This window comes from Pocillopora verrucosa, chromosome 8 (assembly GCF_036669915.1).
Source record: "Pocillopora verrucosa isolate sample1 chromosome 8, ASM3666991v2, whole genome shotgun sequence".
NCBI classification, from domain to species: domain Eukaryota; kingdom Metazoa; phylum Cnidaria; class Anthozoa; order Scleractinia; family Pocilloporidae; genus Pocillopora; species Pocillopora verrucosa.
In genome coordinates, this window is record NC_089319.1 from 4,352,423 (window position 1) to 4,372,225 (window position 19,803).

The 19,803-nt window shown below is 41.5% G+C and overlaps 1 protein-coding gene across 1 annotated transcript; it reads right to left on the reverse strand.

Annotated features, from left to right (window-relative positions):
• Positions 1–830: 830 nt before the first annotated feature.
• Positions 831–19,797, reverse strand: LOC136282761 (protein sidekick-2-like). Its single transcript, XM_066170596.1, has 29 exons — positions 19,736–19,797; positions 19,109–19,217; positions 18,452–18,642; positions 17,817–18,092; positions 16,925–17,203; positions 16,537–16,812; positions 15,783–16,088; positions 15,506–15,576; positions 15,152–15,386; positions 14,661–14,776; positions 14,293–14,488; positions 13,859–14,152; positions 13,200–13,526; positions 12,723–12,793; positions 12,368–12,605; positions 11,774–11,889; positions 11,221–11,407; positions 10,062–10,364; positions 9,008–9,310; positions 8,477–8,544; positions 7,838–8,069; positions 6,892–7,007; positions 6,546–6,783; positions 5,992–6,291; positions 5,407–5,532; positions 4,875–5,054; positions 4,315–4,449; positions 3,515–3,632; positions 831–3,219 (listed from the first exon to the last, which is right to left on the reverse strand). The coding sequence occupies exons 3-29, from the start codon at positions 18,636–18,638 to the stop codon at positions 2,088–2,090; spliced, it is 6,426 nt and encodes a 2,141-aa protein (XP_066026693.1). The 5' UTR covers positions 18,639–18,642; positions 19,109–19,217; positions 19,736–19,797; the 3' UTR covers positions 831–2,087.
• Positions 19,798–19,803: the final 6 nt, after the last annotated feature.

Genomic DNA, 19,803 nt, shown 5'->3' on the forward strand with positions numbered 1-19,803 from the left:
GTAACGTATTAAGTCAATGCATGGTTCTTCGCGTAACCTAACACCGCGTAACACAACACGTACAAATACATATGTGTCCAAGAATTAATCTTTCGTCTTTCTCGAGACGTGGGGTTGGGACGCTCATGCTCAAACTCCCTAATTGCAAGCGTAACAACAACCTCAAGAAACCTCACCCCAGCACCCCGAGCTGGTAAGATTGTATGTAAACGCGTTTTATTTTCGACCACGGCTAGGCGGGTTACGTCGCCTATCTGGGGTCCCCTACCTTGTAAACAAGCCCTAAGAAATGTACACAGTTTCGAAACGCACGTGCTGAGCTTTTGTTCTGCTCATTAGCTCTTTTGTTTTGCCACGTCCTCGTTGCCGTTGCTGTCGTGGTCTGCAAAAGGTGTCCAATGTCTCAGGTCGGCGAGCTATGGTTTCGGTTCGGCAAGGTATGTTCTCGGGTCGGTCTCGGGTCAGTCCGTTTATGTCTCGGGTCAGTCCGTTAATGTCTTGGGTCAGCGGATTCGTTAACGTCCCTGATTGGCGAGTTCGCTGTGAAGGGAGAAAGGACAATCGACTTAAAGCGCAGGAAAACGCGAGTGGCCCAGTAGCGACTGGTTTTAGACTAGAATCCAAATGGATTAGAGTAAGGGGCGCGCGTTTTCTGGACCACTCACAAAGCGAAGTAAAGCAAAACCAAAGCAACCCCAGATTAATTTTATTAGAAGCTTAATTAAAGAGAACTCTAAGGGTAGCCTCAGGGACTATGTAGAGGATTCGAGAAATTCCACAATGTATGGGTAACATTAAACAGCATTAGAGATAATGAACAAAGACAGACAATTTTCAAAACGTTTTCATTCTATATTCAAAGGTACTACCTGCTCGCAATTCGTTTACAGCGTCTTATGTAATCTTTTCTACAATTGCAACAATCGTGATTCTGAAAGCTATTCTATAAATATCACCTAAGTATTAGAAAAATCATTCAACGCATCGCATCAAGACTAAATCAACAGCATATCTATTTACGATCCCGTGATCATCAGAGATCAAACTACAGAACTAGAGGAGAGCTAAAAATGTTTACCTTTCCATCTTCATTCTTGACCAGCATGGTAAAAGCCTTGAAGGCTAAATTGAAAATGTACTTTCTCTCGAAGAAAATACTACAGCCAAAACAAATTTGATCAGCTATTTTTTCCTGATTTTCTTGTTTACTGACTTGCCACCCAAATAACATCCAATACACATAATTTTGTAACTTTTGATTGATCCTAAATATACTACAGCATTTAAGTGTGGTTAAAATGACATAAACTGTAAAAATAAAAAGTAGGTTGAAGAATGATGTTTATAATTTTTTTCTAATCTCAGACTCACTAAAGCGCTATGACACTTTTACAATGAATCCATGTAAACAAATCAATGACTAAATTCCTCTGTTCGCTTTAGTCTTAACCTTCCGCTCAATCAAATGTTGATTTAATTTTCCTTAACTCGAAAAGTAAATTTTGCTAAAGAATCTTTGTTTCACTATTGTACAAAGTCATCACTGCTCTGCTCTATCTAACCTAGAACAGCAACTACAACATGTAGTTGAGGATGAACAGTTGAGTCGTTCAGCTCACTCCGCTGAGATATTTACATAAAAATGAGTTGTTGATATATGGATATGTAAAAAAATACCTCATTTACAACATTGTAATTACCACATATGTTATATAAAAATACTGTTAAGAGATGAACGATTTACACATCTGCTTTTTACACGCACAAAAATGAATTTACAATAGGGATATAAAACTGTTACCGTACAAAAATAGGGCCAAAAAAGGCCAAAATAAACTTAAAACTGTCTCCCTATAACAGCTTTTGCCTGTAGGTATAACTGTATACTATTTAACAAACGTCTGTTTCGGGATGCGTGAGGTTTAATCTCCCTTAGAGAGAATATACATTACCTCTCAATCAATGGTATGGTTGAAGATCTTGGAAGACATTTAATGATAGAGAGATTTGGTTAAGACCTTCAAAAACGTGTGCCCGTCACTCACTAGAGGACCTGACTATAAATTAATGGTAGATGTGACAAGAAGCTAGACGAACGAGGAGTATGTTGAAATGTGGGGTTCACTTGAGTCAAAATTCTCGTTGTTGTGACCAGTTCTGTCCATGTATAAAACAGGGGGAGGAATCCTTCCGCCGTCCGAGTGATCGCTGTTACCGTCTCGACTAGAACCGTGGTAAGACGGTACTGGAGATATTCTGCCTCCGAACACTGGGTCTACAGTGTGGTAGGAGGGTGCTGGAGATACTGGAGATAACGGAGAAGGCGGGGTGTGATACCGCGGCGGTTTATTAGCAGATTTCATTTGAAGGCTGGGCAACTGTTGTGGTTGCCGCCTTCTACGACCAGGTTCTTCGTCATATTGAATTCTGGGCCGACCCATTGAATTCGCATTTGTCCTTGTATCTCGGTGGTCGTTGCTACTAGACGACGCCCGATCGGAATATTTCGAGCTACCGTCGGAATCCCGAGGATTTGGGTCAAAGTCGAGGGCTCTTCGGAAACTATTCGACCTTGGATCTCTTCTGTTTCGGTTCTGAATTTCCGTCTTCGGCAGGTAACCTATCCCAGTATTTGGACGTGTAGGTGACCGAGGTGGTGTACTGCTATCATCGTTATAGTCCATTTGATCGCGTGATCTTCTCAATGAGCCCGCAGGTCGCGTGGCCCGCGAACGCGAATAGGGCTCTTTACGATCCCGATAAGCTGGTCTCTTTTGTTTCTGCTCGTAGTCCGGTGACATGAATGACGTCACAGCCTCGGGAGGTAGTTGAGACCTTTCAATTCGGTCTAACTGGTCAGCAGATTTGGCCATGAATCTGCGATTATCGTATGCTGGAGGCCCATCTCGTTTGTCCCTCGGTAGAGACATTGCAGAGAAGGACTTGAGAGCTCTAGAGATCGGAACTTCCTCGGGTGTGTCGGATTCTTCCGTTGTGTGCTCAATTAAGTTTCGGCCATTTGCCGGCCTTGTTCGGCCAAGTGAGTTTTTCCATTGCTGGTGGTTAGGATTGTTGGAGTAGTGGCCTATGAAATTAATATCTGCCTGTTTTCTTTTGTACGTCATCTCGGACACTCCGCTGTCACTGTCCGACGGCTCTTCTTTAGAGCCCAAGCTACTCGCATCTTCCTCCGGCTCACGATTAGCGTCCCGATAAGTACTGGGGAGAGGATAAAAATCAGAAAAACGTCAGACATTAAAAACTTGTAAAAGCAGTACAAACATGTAATAGGGATTATGAGTGATACAAAAGTAAAAATAGCCCGTTCCAGGCGAGCCCAGTCGGTAAACAGAACCGTGATGTTACCCGGAGTGGCGTACAGACAACTGCAGAAAATTTAGAGCTTGGGAAGAATGCAAATTCTCTTCAATCTCTCCTCTTTGTTCTCGCTTTTCTTCAGTCGCGCTGCAGCTTAGGAGACTGGAACACAACAGATATTTACAATAACACATACATTTGAACGCTTGGAAGAGTTCCACTTCTAATGGTTCCGTTTCGCGAGGGGTTCCTCATCCTTTCAAGTGTGCTCTGTGTTGTAGAGGCCCCAGCAGACGAACCTTGATCTGCGTCTTCTAAAAAAAGAGGAATGGAGACGTTACTTTCCTTGACCAGTCGCAAATTCCATTAAGAGTAACACACAAAACAAATACAAAACCCACGGTAAGTAACGTGACCCTAAAAATGTTTCTGAAACCAGAGTGCTGTTTGCAACCTCTGATTCGATAAATTGGCTGAAAAAATGCTCTCTTCAAAGTCGATGCTGTAAGTACGTGGAAAGCCCCCCCTACTCCCTTGCCAAAACCAACCCAAACTACCATTTCTGTTCACATTGATAGCGGATAGCCCACATTCTGGTTGTGAAGTAAACTGATCTCATTCCTAGATAATTACCATTGAAATTAGTCAAAAGTAATCAATCATACCTGCAATAACTATCGTATTTTGCAACATAAGGATTTTTTTCACAAAAATTGCTAATCACAACATAACAGCCAATCAGAGCATGGGTACATATCATCAGTAGCCAATGAGAAAACTGCTTAGAGCGCGGGAAAAGGCGAGTGACCATACCACGACAGGAGTTTGGTTTGCACATGATCAGTTCATTAGGCGGCGCGAATCTTTAACCAATCACAGTGCGAAATAAAGCAAAACTACTGCAAACTAAGATTACCTCCAACACTCAAAAGAAAACTGTGCTAATAAAAAATGTTTATCGACAAGACCCAGGTTTGACTCTCGTCATTTCCTTACCCTTTCTGCGCCGATAGCAGAGGTATGCGAAACCAGCGATCAACAAAACGAGAATAATAAAAAACAGCACCATTAACAGAATAAACCACCACTGTTTGTAAATGATTCCGCTCTGAAGATCGCTGTCAGCCGGACCTGCAAGGCACAAGAATTATTTGTAAAACGGCTGCCATAATCTCACACGGCGGTATAATAGACCAGCTCTAAATCCGATTTAAAACGGTGAACTGAACCGGGAATTTTGAGTATGTTTACAAGGTTTCCATCCCCATCTCAAACCCTTTATTTGCTTTTATTTTTTCACAAAAAGCTTCACAAGAGCTTTTCATGTATGGTCAAAAGGTACTGAAATCCATAGACAATCTCACAGCTCCTGGCGAGTATAGAAAGGTAATTTAATACTCACTGACACGTTTTGAGGCCGCGTACGGCTTTTCTGTTCGCTCTTACTTCGCTACGTATATCATCATTTAACATTCACACGAAATTGAGTCTGAGAGAAATTCACACTTTTCGTGATAAAGTCGAAGAACATTATTCTGAAAAGGTAACTAACTGACCAGTAATAACTCTGTCTGAAGGTTCAGATGGCTTTGATTTGCCCTTCTCGTTCCATGCGATTATTCTAAACCTGTATCCAGTGTTTGGCTCCAGATTTCCAACTGTGTAGGACACGTACGATCGGTTCTTTCTTGTATCGTCTGGATTCGCTTCCCAATTGGTAACAAAAGATTCTGATCCTGGAAACAAATAAAAAACTATGCTTTAACTTTACTCTGATTAAGAGTTTAAGAACACTGTGCGAAACTTTCCTGGAGGTTTAGTCCACCTCATTTGAGTCTATTTCATATATCGAAGTCTCTATCGAAGCCTAATGGCTTATCAATTTCAGAGCGTATTAATGAGAAACAAAAAAACACACACAAGATTGACAAAACTTCGCTGCAATTAAGCAAAAGTATGATGCAGTACAAATGGTCTGGTGAGGTGATGTAAATCTCCGATAGGAACCTTTTCCACTTTTCCCCCCCCCCCCCCCCCCCCCTGAAAACTGGTGTTTTCACATCTATCGACAACAAAATTAGTACTTACCATCCGTCTGTGACTGGATCTCAAACTTCTCGAAAGGAACATTACCACTGTCCCCATTCACCCACATTATAACAGCAGTAATAGAGCCCGGATGTACCACAGGTTTCCCAGGTTGCCCCGGAGGTTCTGTAACAAAGAGAAGTTATATGACAATATGACAAAGCTCAATCTTTTGTTCCTGTATTGACTTATTTGCACATACGGAATTACAGGAATGCCTTCATGAGTCTTTTCGTTGAACATGACTAGAATGCTGTTGAACTTTACACACATATGATATTATTAAAGAAATACGTCGAGTGTCAGTAGCATGGCACTTAACTATTTACACCCTAATGTTAATATTCACATTCCTCACACTGTTCTCTCTACATTTTCTATGGTAATGACAAGGAGAATTTATTTAACAATCAGGAGCTTCTTAAATTGGTGATCATTTCCTCAATTCGTATGATCTTTACATTTGATTCAAGGGTGAGACTGTAAGGAGAAACTAGAAGCCAATAACTCTCAGGAGTAATAAATCATGGTCTGAGGGAGTAAAATTTTATTCGTGTCATTCCGGCAGGGCGAATGAACACTCACCAGCAGGCCCCTTTGTTTTTGCAAGAAACTCATTTGGCGGTCCGTAACCCATGGGATTTCTCGCACGGAGCTGAAATGAGTAACTCGTCAACATCGCCAGTCCGGTTACTTTCATCGTTTCTCTTTTTCCGTCAACAACTATCTTCTCCCGGTCGCTGTTGGGGGTCAATTCCGCTGTCCTGCCATAGCTGATCTCGTACTCAAGAATTTCTCCATTCGGTTCACAAGGTGGTTTCCAGTACAGGTCTACGCGGGCATTATAGACCGCGTCGGCACGGAAAACGGCTGGGGGCTCGGGTCCTAGTTGGGCGGAGGTAAAATAAGATTAGAAGTAATGCAAAGAATAAAGATCCATTTGTGATGGGTTACATAGAGAGTACACATTATCTCCAAAATTCAGTTCTGGCAATAATAGTTCGAACAGAATTTTGCTTGCTATTTCAGAGAGAGGTGTGGGGGGGAAGGGGGGGAAGGCGAGTAAAAAGGTTTGGAACAAATATCAATCAAAGACAAACAATATTCTCCTCAATATATCGTGCAAAGTTAACACTTACTGTCCTCATGTGTTGTAACCTCCAGCGACGTACTTGGCGGACTCTCTCCTTTGGAATTATACGCTCGCACCCAGATTCTATACTTAACATATTTCCGAAGGTTAGTGATGTTGACGTTGTTCAGGTGAGGAGGGACGAACAGCAGCTTGGGTCCAGGTTCTCGCGGACATACTCCAGCCTCCAAAGATCGTCTCCTCCTGCGGCGTCCTTGAGTCAGAGAGAGGTCTTGCGCATAAACCTACAATCAGAAAAAAAATATGGAGATTAAAAATATTTGCATTACTGAGACAATTGACAAAAGAACACTGCAGTAAGTTTCGTAAGTCACGCAACACGCGTTACTGACCTTGTATCCCATAAGATGTCCATTGAAGGAAGCTGAAGAGGGTGCGATCCACCTGACTCCAATAGATGTTCTTGTCACTGTCCCCTTTGTTAAATCCTTAGGAGCTTCCGAAGGAGCTACACATCAAGACAAAAGAGCGACACAATAATAACATTATTTCATACTTATTGTGATTTACACATAGTTCGGCCAATCAGCGACACCGAGGATGGTACGTTGCGCAGCATCAACAAACTCACTCGTCCGCTGCGCTCACTCGTTCGATTTTTGATGCATTGCGATTCGTGAATAGAAATCGTTCGTGCGCACTTTTCATGGAATAATCTCTCTTACTTAGGTACAGACGTCTTGGCAATCCATTTGATATCCTTATCATTTATTGGCATAATGTTATTATAGTTAGTAGCGTTAGTATTGCAAGCAATGTTGCTATTGTGAAAATGCCAATATTATACGAAATACTTGTATCGTTAGTGATATTAGCCCTGTCAGTAAGTTGTGGCAATCAATTGAAATAATAATACATTTTTCAAAAAAATTTCAGAGAATGTTCCTGGCAAAGTTTTTTCTAGATTGTAAATTTACGATTTCAGCCGGTACATCCAGGGCTACGGTTGACCTCTCCTACATCAACTTTTTAAATTTTCTGTAAAGATAACTCATGGTTCAATTCCCGTTGTTTTCCCTTGTTTTTGATCGTGGCACATATTCTATCTGCTATCAAATCATACAGAGCACGATTGTCCTGGAATTCTTCAAGAGTCAAACGCTAGCAGAATAAATATCATGTTTCTTAGCGACCCCAGCCCTACCCTGCAGGTTCGACTAGCAGTCTGCATTAGTCTCACTCGACAATGAAGAAAATAAAGAGAAATCGGCCCTTGCAAAGTATGATTCTGTTAAAAAAAATAAATCCAAAAATGTTTACATCTAACATCACACTTACGTTTCTCTCCGGTTGTCACTCTGTAAAGAGGGGAATAGGGCCCAGGTCCCTTCTCGTTGACAGCCGCCACTTTGATCTCGTAGACCGTGAAAACTTTCAAGCGTTCTAATTTATGGTTACGAGAGTTGGCGTCCAAGGAAACCTCGCTAAACACACTGCTAGCGGCACTCTTTTCTCTGTGTTTTAAAATGAACCCCTGTAGAGTTCCACCCAGCTCTTGTGGAAGTGGAGCCTTTAAATTTGGATCAAAGTCAAGAAGTAAGAAATTGTTTCGTGACATAAAAATGCGAAAATGACGAGCACAAAAGGGACCCCAAGTTTTACAGATGGTGTAAATCTTAAATGAAAGAAAAATAAGCCCACCTTCCTAGAAGATCCTATGTCAAGTTCAATATTCCACCCTTCCACCTTCTCTTTAGAGGCTTAGGCAAAAAAGTCTTTTAAACACCACAATTTCTTCTTAAACTTGTAACAGACAACCTGCTTCACTTTCTGTTTTAATATTGGAGGTTTTATTCAATGAAAGGAAAGCATACCGCATAAGTAATTAATCTAAACCGGCTTCAGTCGAAAAGAAAAATCAAGTCTCGCATTTTGACGCCCAAGCACTGAAAAATGACACAAAAAGTGGCCACTTACCGCCCATTTAATGTCAAGTGACGTGGGATATGACGTCACTGTGATATTGCGTGGAGCCCCAGTCGGCACTACAACACGATTTAAAAACAAACAGCATATTAAATGACAGTCAAGCTGAAAGATTCTTACGAACTTCAAAGTTGTATCAGTTCTACGCAGCATTATTCCCAGCTCGTTTTCCGCACTTGTCAAGGAATGACTATTTGCTCTTTACATGACCAAAGGCAAACCTGTCGATAGCTCTCATAAATGAAAAACTTCCTTGAGAAGAATTTTCCCTAGCACCTTTAATAGTCTCCCAGGAAGGAAGCTACGTAAAAAATAATAATAACAGAAATACACAAACAAACGAAAAAGTGTCTTTGATGAGGAATGTCCTGTCCCCAAGTAAATTCCGCCGCCAACAAATTTTCCCTGACAACCCTCGTTGTCCAAAAGCTGGCACGTCAGTTTACAGAGAAGATGACTTGCCAAGCAAAACCTTTTGGTACAAGTACTATTTACATTTCTAGCATAACACGTTACACTTACACGCAAGACGAGTTGTAACAGAAGAGGACGCCGCACTGTACGGACTGTTTCCCTTGTCGTTTGTGGCCATAATTCTGAACGTGTATGACTCCCCAGGAAAAAGTCCCTCCACTTTAAGGCTCCGGAAATCGTGGAGAACGTTTGCCGAGTACACCTGCCAGCCCTCGTCATTCTTGTTCAGCTGCAGGGTAAAGTACCTCAAGGGGCTCTTTGCATCTGATGTGGCTTGCCACTTAACGATTATCCATCGTTCACCGATGTCCGAGAAATAGACCGGCAAAATGTATGGTGCATCAGGAGGTTCTGTTAAGTAAGAAAACGTTATATTTCGAAGCATGAGAAAGAGGTTCCGGAAGAGGCCAAAAACTATTTTTTTTGTTCTGTTCGTTAGTTTGTTTGTTTTCACCGATAAAAGAGGACACCCTTGAGCCAAATAGACATGGCGTAACGTTGCCAACTCGGAACTTTCTGTTCACGGATCGATGCCTGAAGAAAGGGCACAATCTCTTAAATGAGCAAAGGAGAGTCTGTGTCCCATAAGAGGTGTTGGTGATTGATGTATACGCGACGCAGCGACCTGCATGACCTGAACTCTAGGTCGAGAGGTCTGGGTTCGAGTCCTGGTGAGTCATTGTGTTGTGTTATTGGGCGAAACACTTTATTCTCAATTTACCTCGCTCTACCGAGGATTGTAATTGAGTGGAGGCAAACTGTCAGGGGAACCTAGCAAAATGCTAGCCAACTAGCATCATTGTCCTAACTAGGGGGGAAATGGCAACGAACTTAATCTTTGAAATAAAGTATCACCTCTGGCGGTATGAGCCACTTATAGAAGGTAAAGGTAACGTCTGTACTCCCCCTGAGAAGGATGCTAGTCCATAGCAAGGTTACCTCCTGGCTGGAGAGTCACTGTGAGAGGGAAGTGCGTTGCCCAAAGACACAAATCACTGACCCGGCCCAGGTCTTAAACGCGGATCTTTTGACCTGGACTCCAGCGCACTAGACATAGCGTAACGTCCCCATACTAGTAGGTGAATCACTAGAATATACAAACCTGTTGAACCACCAGTATAAACAACTGCTTCCGCTGGATATTCGCTTTGACTTGTGTTAGTCAAAGCCCAAAGGTAAAAGCGATAAAACGACTGGGGATTCAAAGGGCCAGCAGTCCTCCTGAGATCGTTTCTTCCCATGGTGCTTTGCCACACATAGGGGTCAGACGCAGATGACGTATTTAGACGACATGCTGCCTTGTATCCTTGGATGACGCCGCGCGGGTACACTGGTGGGTCCCACGCTATCGTCACGGTCTCTCGACTGACGGATGTAAAACGGACACGAGAAGGGGGACCTGGACCTGAAAATGAAATAGCAAAACAGGTTACTTTGAGCTGCCTATGATGAGAGCTAGCAACTGGCCATGTCCGAATTTTAAAAAAAGGGAAAAACGATCTAGGACGAATTTCTTGTCAGGACACTCTACTCTTGCTGTTGCTCATCTCATGAAAAGCACGTCCGTCGCTCAAGACTTATGCAACAAGTTAACAAATCACGTGGACAAGATCCAACCGCGTAGGATCGTGTCACTCCCTACGTACAACATTTTCCTTAAAACGACACGATTTTCTCTTTGAGGAATTTTACACTTTAAGAGTTCTCCACCTCTCCAATATTCATTTGCGATCCTAAGGTGATTTACAAGTTTTTACCAAATTATATTGTTATATGCACTTGGGTAACTCCTGTTTGTTGTAGAGAGCCGGACTGTCGTGCGGGAGATTGAGGGCTCAAGCTCCAGACAAGACTAATACTCCGAGCCTTAAAAAATAACGGAAGGAGAGAGTGCTGCCTTTGCTATGACATCGCAAACAGTAAGACGTTCTAGTCTTCACGGATAAGGACAATAAAACGTAGGCTCCGTCTCCTGCATCTCCTCTGTGCTGGGACGTTAAAGAACCCACGCACTTCTTGCAAAGAGTAGGGAACGTATCTTCTCATGTTGTGGTCTGGCCTTGTTTTGCCTACGCAGGCCCTCATTTAAACCAGTTTTAAAGCTGAATTGAGCCAGCCTGTGTTAACATCGCAAACAAATAAACAAATATGCGCTTTCTTTTGCAGTCAGCATAACCACTTTGATCTAAAATCGTTGCTCTTCCATCAACTTATCAAACACCTACCAAGTACAAAAGCGTTTATCTGGTAATTTAACTTACTGGATGATCGAGTGGTGGCTCTAACTGCAGCGCTTTTTGGTCCATTTCCAATTCTTGTGTACGCAAGGATTTGGAATTCATAAGTGACAAAGCTCTCCAGTCCCGTCAGGGAGGTAGAGTACACGAGACCATTGAAGAGTTCCTTCTCTTTCTCCGTGTTTTGCTTCCCAAAAATACGGTAGTATATCTAAGAGGACATAAAAAAACGATCTCTATTTTTTGTACAAAACAGTCACTTGAAGAATTCCCAGGATACTAGAAACCCTTCCCAGATTGCAGAAAATAAAATGACCTGTACATTTTTAAAGACCACTTCACACAAACTCACTGAGTTAGTATCAAATAACATCGCTTATTACGTGTTCCTGTTGATGAGGTCGTATAAAAAATCCGCCATTTTATCATTCAGGTACTTTCAATTATGGGCATACACTTAAAAATTCAAGATGACGTTTTTAAGTATTTGACATGTGCAGACTCGGAAAAACAAAATGAAAAAGATAAATATTAAGAGGCTTAAATTTACGGAAGAACTGCCAGGTATTTACTGCACCTTGTAACCAAGAATTACACCATTTTGTCCCACATACGGTACAGGTTCCCATCTGAGCGTAACAGATGTGGCACCTGTTACTTCTGGCTTAAGACTAGTTGGCGCTGAGGACGGAGCTGAAACAAAAAGATGAAGAATTTAACCCATGACACTCGGTATCCATATTCAGCACAACACCTTTAAAACAGATATGTCAAGCAAACAAGAAATCTTAAAGAAAGATGTTTTTCCTCCTTATCATAAGCGTGGGTCAAAGAGAAAATTCCCCTTGAGGAATCGAACCTCAGACCTTCGAATTCCGCGCTTCGATACTCTACCACTGAGCCACAGAGACTCTATGGTGAGCAAGACTATTACGAAGTTCATATATGACACGTCCTGCATACTTCTTGGATCAGCACTGTCGATAGCGTGTTTGCAAATAGAATATGAAACATGGTTAATTTTGAGCTCGGTGAAGAAATATATATTCGTGAATTGACCCTCGTGAAAAGACGAAGAAACATCTTTCTCTATTTCTTCACCGAGCTCAAAATTTACCATCTCTCTTTTTCTATTCACCAGAAATCATAAATTCTACACAATCGATCTCACCATCTTCTTGCGTCCAAGCCCAAGCCACCGCACTGCCATTGCTAGCTCCTTTACCATTTAGATTGTAGGACCTTACGGAGACCTTATAACGTTTGTGTCTCAAAAGGCCTCCCGCTCTGTAGTAGTTTAATTGACTGCTTGGAAATTTATTTTCAAATGCGAAACTGGGAACTCCTTCCGGCTCAAATCGCAGTATGAATCCTATAAAGTCGCTATTCCAAGTGTCTTGGGGTGGAATCTGAAAGATGTGAGTAGATATTGTGGGACTCTCAAAGCTCTGTTCAGTCAAATAAATTGTTGATTACTCTCCAAAAAACAAAACAAAATCACCTCAAAGGATTACTTTTAAACTTACCTTCCATCTTAGTTCCAGTCCATCCTTCCCGAGTGGAAGCAAAGTCAAATTGCTTGGGGGAAGGGAGGGTGCTGTGGAGATAAAAAAAACCTGGCTTCAGTTGAAAGACTGGTAAAAGTTAAGACTACGAAAAAATTAAATTGAGAGCAGCAATGCAACAGCCGATGTGTCAAAAAGGAAACCAGATTTTTACAATATAAGCGAAAATTGAATAAAGAATAAAGGTAAAAACATTGCTATCAACAAGATTCGAGTGCATCAACCTTCCTGGCAAACTTCGGATGTGTTCTTAAAGCTAAATGTAAGCTATACAATGTGCTTATTTAAGCCATTTATTAAGCTCCTAAGCGGTACAGTTAGGGCAAAGCCTGTGTTAGTGCATGTGTGGACGGAAACAACCTTGGTTGCTCAAGTACGGAAATAAGTCAATTTTAGTTTTAGGAAAAGCAAGAGATATGAGACCATCGAGTTCTTTACCAGTTTCCTGCGTTCTGATTGTATCCGTTGGGGCACTGGGGCTGCTGCTTCCCACTTTGTTCGTGGCAGTGACTCGGAATCTGTAGTCTCTGTACGGTTTCAGATGCGGTAGCTCAAGAGGAAGCAAATTCCATACGAGATGAGCGTCACGAACAATCATCAGTGTCTTCCAGCTTGACGACGCTGGGTCATAGTAGGTGTCGTTGTTGTACTGTATGATGTAGGTCAGTATAGGGGCTCTACCAGATGATCCAGGGGTAAAATCTAATACCACCGAACGGGCCCTCACTTCTATGACCTTTAGGTTTTGTGGTGCACCAGGTTTGACTGCAAGAGAATATTTTGTCCATACGTTTTAGTCCAGTATATTAATGCTCAAACTCTCAGTGAGAAAGATGATAGGTCTATTCCCCCCAGATGGCCAGCATTAAGTTACTTTGCCCTCTCAGTTTGTGTTATCTACTCAGTAGACTCTGTAAAACAGCTGACGCTCAAAATTCAGCTCTCATGGCCGCAACATATCCAATATCTAAAGCCTGGTATTTTTCTTCACAAGATACCCTGAGACATGTTTGTTAAGCCGTAAGAAAGTAAAATAAACAACATTACAATTTTCTTCCGAGATTCATATAAAAAAATTTTTGATAGCTTTTGCTTACCGGGAGATTCCGTAGTTTTCGCCACCAGTCTCTTACTCGTGCTAGCCCCCACTCGGGTCTCAGCGGACACCTCGACAACATACGCAGTATTGGCTCCTAATCCTGTCACTGTGTGTGATAAGGTGACGTTTGAGAGACGCGTCGTTTGACCGCTGCTTGGGAGTGAGTCATTTCGCCAGTGTTTTACCAAATACGCAGTAAGAATACCATTCAGTCGTAGAGGTGGGTCCCAGCTCACTCTCAAAGCGTCCGCGTAGACCTCGGATATTGTGAACGACCGAGGCGCGTCTGGAACTGTGGAAGGATAAAATAATTATCAATTGTTGCCATGTTTATACAAAATGCTATAAGCACTAACAGCCAGTATCTCTCAATCAAACACGCAATATATTGTCTTCATCTCAATAAATGTTTCAAACATTAAGTGAACGTACCTCCTTCCTCGGTCTTGATAAGTTTAGTATCAGACCTCGGACTGTCTCCTGCGCCATTGTAGGCTACTATAGCTATAGTGTACTGAGTGAATTTTTCCAGTCCGCCCAGGATTCCCTTCTGAATAGCTGCCGTGTCGTCATGATCAGCTACCCGCTGGTAGATATTGCTGGGTGTGCTTCCCTTCCACGCTTGGAGCTGTGGGACAAAAAAAAAGTACATGCAGAAAGGGTGTAAGATCGGGCCCCTCGATGAACGAAAGATAGAAAGAAACTTGAAATATTTGCTAAGTTACAGAGATCTCGTTTTGTGTTACGCCATACACCAGTGGAAATTGGCAAATGTTCTGCCCACTGAGAACGCAAAATACCTTGTATCCTTTTATTCTTCCATTTTGTTGCTTTTGAGGTGGAGGTTTCCATTCTAAATATACACTGACTGTGGTAATGTTAATCACTTTCACTTCCTGTGGTGGAGCTGTTGGTACTGCAACAACATGTAATAGAGTAATTAGCAAATGCAGCCAAATTACAACTAGTCAGGATGGGTGAAAGCGTTCGAATCCATTTTATAAAGGTCCCTTTTTTTTCGGCAATTTTGGCTAATTTTGAAATGAAGGCCATAAGAATGGTGAATGTAATTTAGGCATTAGCTGATCTGAACAGACAGTGCTATGAAATCACAGAATTCCTTTTAAAAACAGAACGGTCTCGCCAGCCAGTTCTGGTGTTTGCAAATCTCTGCACCAAATATATATAACTATCATAATGTAGAGTTGGAAATGCTATTCACTGGACGAGAAAGTTCTAACAGATGCGAACACGTAAGAACCGTCAGAATCAAAAACCATGTAGAACTTACGCCCTTCTGCTGTGGTGACTGTGATTGGTTGACTGTACACCCCGTCTCCTGCGTCATTGTAAGCCCGCACTTTAATCTCGTACGCAGTCCACTGCAGAAGTCCGTCGATGCTGCCCTGAGTAGCAGATGAAATTGCAATCTTTCTTATAATGAAGGTACTCGCTGAAACGCCAGCCAGACGGTAAGCGATTTTGAAACCACGCAACGGACCATTGTGTGTTTCAGGAGGAGGAATCTGAAAACGGAAATTAAAATAATGAAATTTTTAATGAAAATTGTACAAGCTGTAAATAAAAAGTTCAGTTAAAAAGACGAATATTTTTTTAAGCATGCAAACAGGCTGAAGACACTCACTTGCCACTGCACGAGTATAGAATCAGCGCTTGTTGGAGCTCCACTGACGCTTTGTGGAGCTGCAGACGGCGCTGAAAGAAAGATAGGAGAGATCTTGGTTTACAAAAGTTCTGATCTTTCCTTGTGATTACCATGACAATAGGGTGAAGTCAGTAAATCGAGCAGCTTTTGTGTAATTTTCACGGCTTACGTTTAACTGTCAAAATTGAAGAAACCATCAGATCCAAAGGATGGTTTTCCCAAAACAAAGAAGAAAGAACCGGCCATATTCTGTTACCTGATATCAGTGTCCTTATCACTCCGGACGCGCCACTGGGTGCACCATCTCCGACTTGATTGACAGCTCTCACGCGGAATTGGTACTGAGTATGCGGCGAAAGATTACGGACAATGACTGACATCTGTCTATCAGAAGGATTGATGTCATCCCTGGCAAGTTGCCAGTTGTTGGAGCCCTTCTTGGCTTCGATTTTGTAAGATGTGATGGGGCTGTTACCACTATAATCCGGTGGAAACCACGATAAGCGAACTGAAGTCGTCTTGATGTCACTTACCACTGGGGTAGTGGGTGCGAGCGGTATTTCTAGAAAATACAGAAAAGTCTGTGAGCATTTTTAAGCGGGAAAACATAGCTCCTCAGGATGAAATTGCTTTCAAGCAGTTCCCCATAAACAAAACGGGAATACTTTGAGGAATACGTACAAAATCGTGATGAATAGCAATTAATTTTTTTGACGACCAAAGAGATGTTCTAAATAAACTAATTCAGCGTATGGTGCCCTTGGAATAAACGTGAAGGGGAAATTGTGCGTTGATCGATGATCAGGAACTCTCATGGCTCAACCAGCTTACGACATGATACATTTCCCTCTATTAGCTTTTGCATTCGCAAATGAAGATAATTTAGGCATGTTGAGAGCATAAAAGTGAGCCAAGGAAAAAGGATAAAACAATGCGAGGAAAAATAACTCAGCTTCTCAATTTCTTTTCCTGAGTTATAATCAAAACAAGAGAAAACGATGGAAAGTTACCGAGAACGCTCAACTGTCCTGTAGTGCTGGCGTTTCCCGCCTCAGACTGTACCAAACACGTGTACGACCCAGCATCCCCCTGCTGCACAGTGAGTATGCGTAGTGTTCCATCACTTTGAACCTTCATCCGGGATACATCGACTGCAGATCCATCTTTGGTCCAAATCCACTTGACTGATATATCCGGGTCTTTTTGGACCCCACACGGAAGAAGTTTATCAATTCCTTTGATAGCGTCTATTTGACTTGGTAACGGATTGACGATCACAGTTTTGACTGCAATAAACAAACAGAAGTAGTTTTCATTGGATTGTTAAAACAGAAAGATTGCTGCAAAACTTTTCAACGATCGTAGCGATCATGAAATACATATTAAGATTAAACTTACTTAACACTCTAAGAGAAGCGTTTGCCCTCTTGGAGCCAATGCTGTTGGTTGCTATACACGTGTATTTGCCACTGTCACTCTTCTGACTTCTGCTAATCTGCAGTGAACCAGAAGACTTCTGAAAGTATCGAGGATTATTGGCAAAGTTGATGTTTTGGTCATTTTTCTGCCAGGTTATTGTTGGCGATGGATTTCCACGGCCTACACATTCTAACTCCACTGTGTCATTAACCACAGCGTCTGTGTTCTTTGGTGGAACATCTATCCATACAGGTAATTCTGCAAAATACAACGCATTTAAAAATATTAACTGAATCCCAATCATCAGTTATTAAATAACTTTCCCCAACAGTCGCAACTTACATCGTTCCCCTTGGCCATGGTACCAGACATGGGCGAATTGCTGCGCCGACTAGATGCCACAACCCAACCCCCACAGTAATCAGACAGAGACAATAACGGCAAAATCGTCAGTCCGGATACTTCAGTCACAGCTCCACTCTTATACAACTGGGTAGAGGATGACTCGCAGCGAAAACCCAAGTTGCTTAGCGTAAGCTGAACTTCAATATGTGGTGGCTTATCAGTTACTTCTTAAATCTAGCAGTCTGACCAGCGAGCTTTACGCAGGCCTTAGAAATCATGAGAGCTTGGATAACAGTCCTGGGCCTAATTATTCAAAGGATGGATAGCGCTATCCGACGGATAAATTGCTATGCAACGGATAAATCGCTATCCAGCGGATAGGTGTTCACAAAACGTTCTGCCATATCCAACGGATAGAGATTTATCCAGTGTCGGGATAGGCAGCGTTATTTTCCACCCTTGGATAACCTGGTTGATTTTTTCTTATAAAGGTCTATCACAGGAAAATACCAGATACACTTCTTACCTTTTACACGCAACAAAGCTTTGCTCAGTATCTCGCCAGCATCGTTGGTTGCCGCGCACTGAACACTTCCTTTGTCGCCCGATTGAAGACTTATAAATGTCAGGTCATTTTTACTGTTTATCTGGATCCTTCCTGTGGTCGAAGGTGGAACTTTTTGGCCATTGTGAAACCAAGTAATCTCTGGTGTTGGAGTGCCAGTCGCACTGCATTTAAAAGTCACTGATTCTTGAGGATACTTATCCGCCATCGTTGGGGTGACTGTAAACGTTGGCATAACTACCAAAGAAACGAAATGAATTTTTGTACTTAATATATTAAAAACTGATGAGAATCCAATTGAACAAGTTTCAATTGACTGCCAAGAGAAATACGCACTAGCGTTGGTTTTGATTTACGATGGTCTCTGATTAGTCAAACAAAAACCCTTGCCACCCTGTCAACCAATCAGATACAAAACTAAATCTAAAAGTGACTTGGTCACTCTGAACTCCAATAGGCTCCTTAAAACATTTTCTCTTTGTTCTGGTTGGCTGTTGCGGTCAGTCTGGTTTAGATTTTAGCCTTACAACACTCAGTCCAATAAACTCTAATAGTAAATAAAAAATAAAATTGAACTGCATTTTTTTCATGCTTACCAATTATTGTCAAGTTTGCACTCTTGGTTTTAAAGACATTTTTGCTGTTAGTTACTCGACATTCGTAGACTCCTTCATCAGATACAGCTGGATTGTGAACAGTGAGTCTCTTCTTGAATGTGTCAAAAGAAAATTTTGCACTCTGAGAAATCACTTGCCCTGCCTTTCTCCAGGATATCGAGGGCATAGGACTGAAGTATAAACAGCAAATAAAATAAACAATAACATTATTTTAAAAATGCAGAAAAAAGCAATTCAAAATTGAAGAAAAGACATTAAGACAATAACAAGTGGACCTCATTTCTTGAAGTCAGTCAATGTCAACTACTTGTATCTCCAGTTCCCAAAATTTAAATCAACTCTAGTTTTAACTCTTTAACTCACACATGTGATTAACAAGTAACTTCTCCCATAATGTCTCTTCATCATCCAGCAAATAGGTAATGAGAATACTCCAACTTATCAGGTAGAAGTTGTTATCTTAATCTAAAACAAAATTCTCATAATTGATATACTGGAAAATGGTTGGCACCTAAAGGGGAGAATTAACAATTGATCTTGGGCGTAATAGGGTTTAGTAAGCTCTGGAGCCATTCTGGAAATTTCTGTTCAATAGGCTGCCTATCATAAACATTAAATTAGACATAAAATCTTCACCTTCCACTTGCAAAGCACTCAAATGTAACACTGTTTGTCTTTCCTGCTGTAGCTCTCTGATTTGTGGGGCCAAGAATGATATATGGTGTATCAGGTATGTTTCCCCTTGCTGAAAACAAATATATATATGGTATTGGTTATATATTATCAGAAGTGGTAAATTTTTTTCTCTTTCATAGCTGAAAATTTGCCATCTTTCATACTTTAGTTTCTGATATTTTTCTGTTTCCCTCATTTTGAAGGTGATTACCTTACTTTTTCAAAATAGGACTTGAAATCACATAACATCTCATTCAAGTCATTAAACATTTTGTCATGAATTAAATAAACCCATTAAGCCTTTGTATTGGTGACTCCCATGAGTGACTAACACAGAATTGCTCCTTACAATATCAAGCAGGAAAGTAATGAGAATAAAGTAAATATCTATTGAGGATTTCTTAGTTGATCCAATACCAAATTCTTGAAACTACACCATAAGAATTGTGTGGCAGAGAGTAAGGAGAATCACTAAGTTAAATGATGGGAGTGAAAGAGTCAAAAGGGTCCAAATTTCTCTGGTGAGAGACAAAATTTTCATCTGAAGCCTAATTGAAACCTGTGTGTATCATTCACAAGATTACTCACCTGTCACACTCACTGTTAGTGGACCTCTACTAAATGACTGGCCTCCGTTCTCAACCCTTGAGTAGTAG

What these genes read in the sequence shown, in the direction of transcription:
- LOC136282761 (XM_066170596.1), bottom strand. Translation starts at nt 18,638, where the DNA reads ATGCCCTCGATATCCTGGAGAAAGGCAGGGCAAGTGATTTCTCAGAGT. An exon ending in AAAAACAAAGGGGCCTGCTG is followed by an intron (nt 5,533 to 5,991) that starts GTGAGTGTTCAT and finishes TCTTTGTTACAG; the next exon opens with AACCTCCGGGGCAACCTGGG. An exon ending in GATCCAGTCACAGACGGATG is followed by an intron (nt 5,055 to 5,406) that starts GTAAGTACTAAT and finishes ATTTGTTTCCAG; the next exon opens with GATCAGAATCTTTTGTTACC.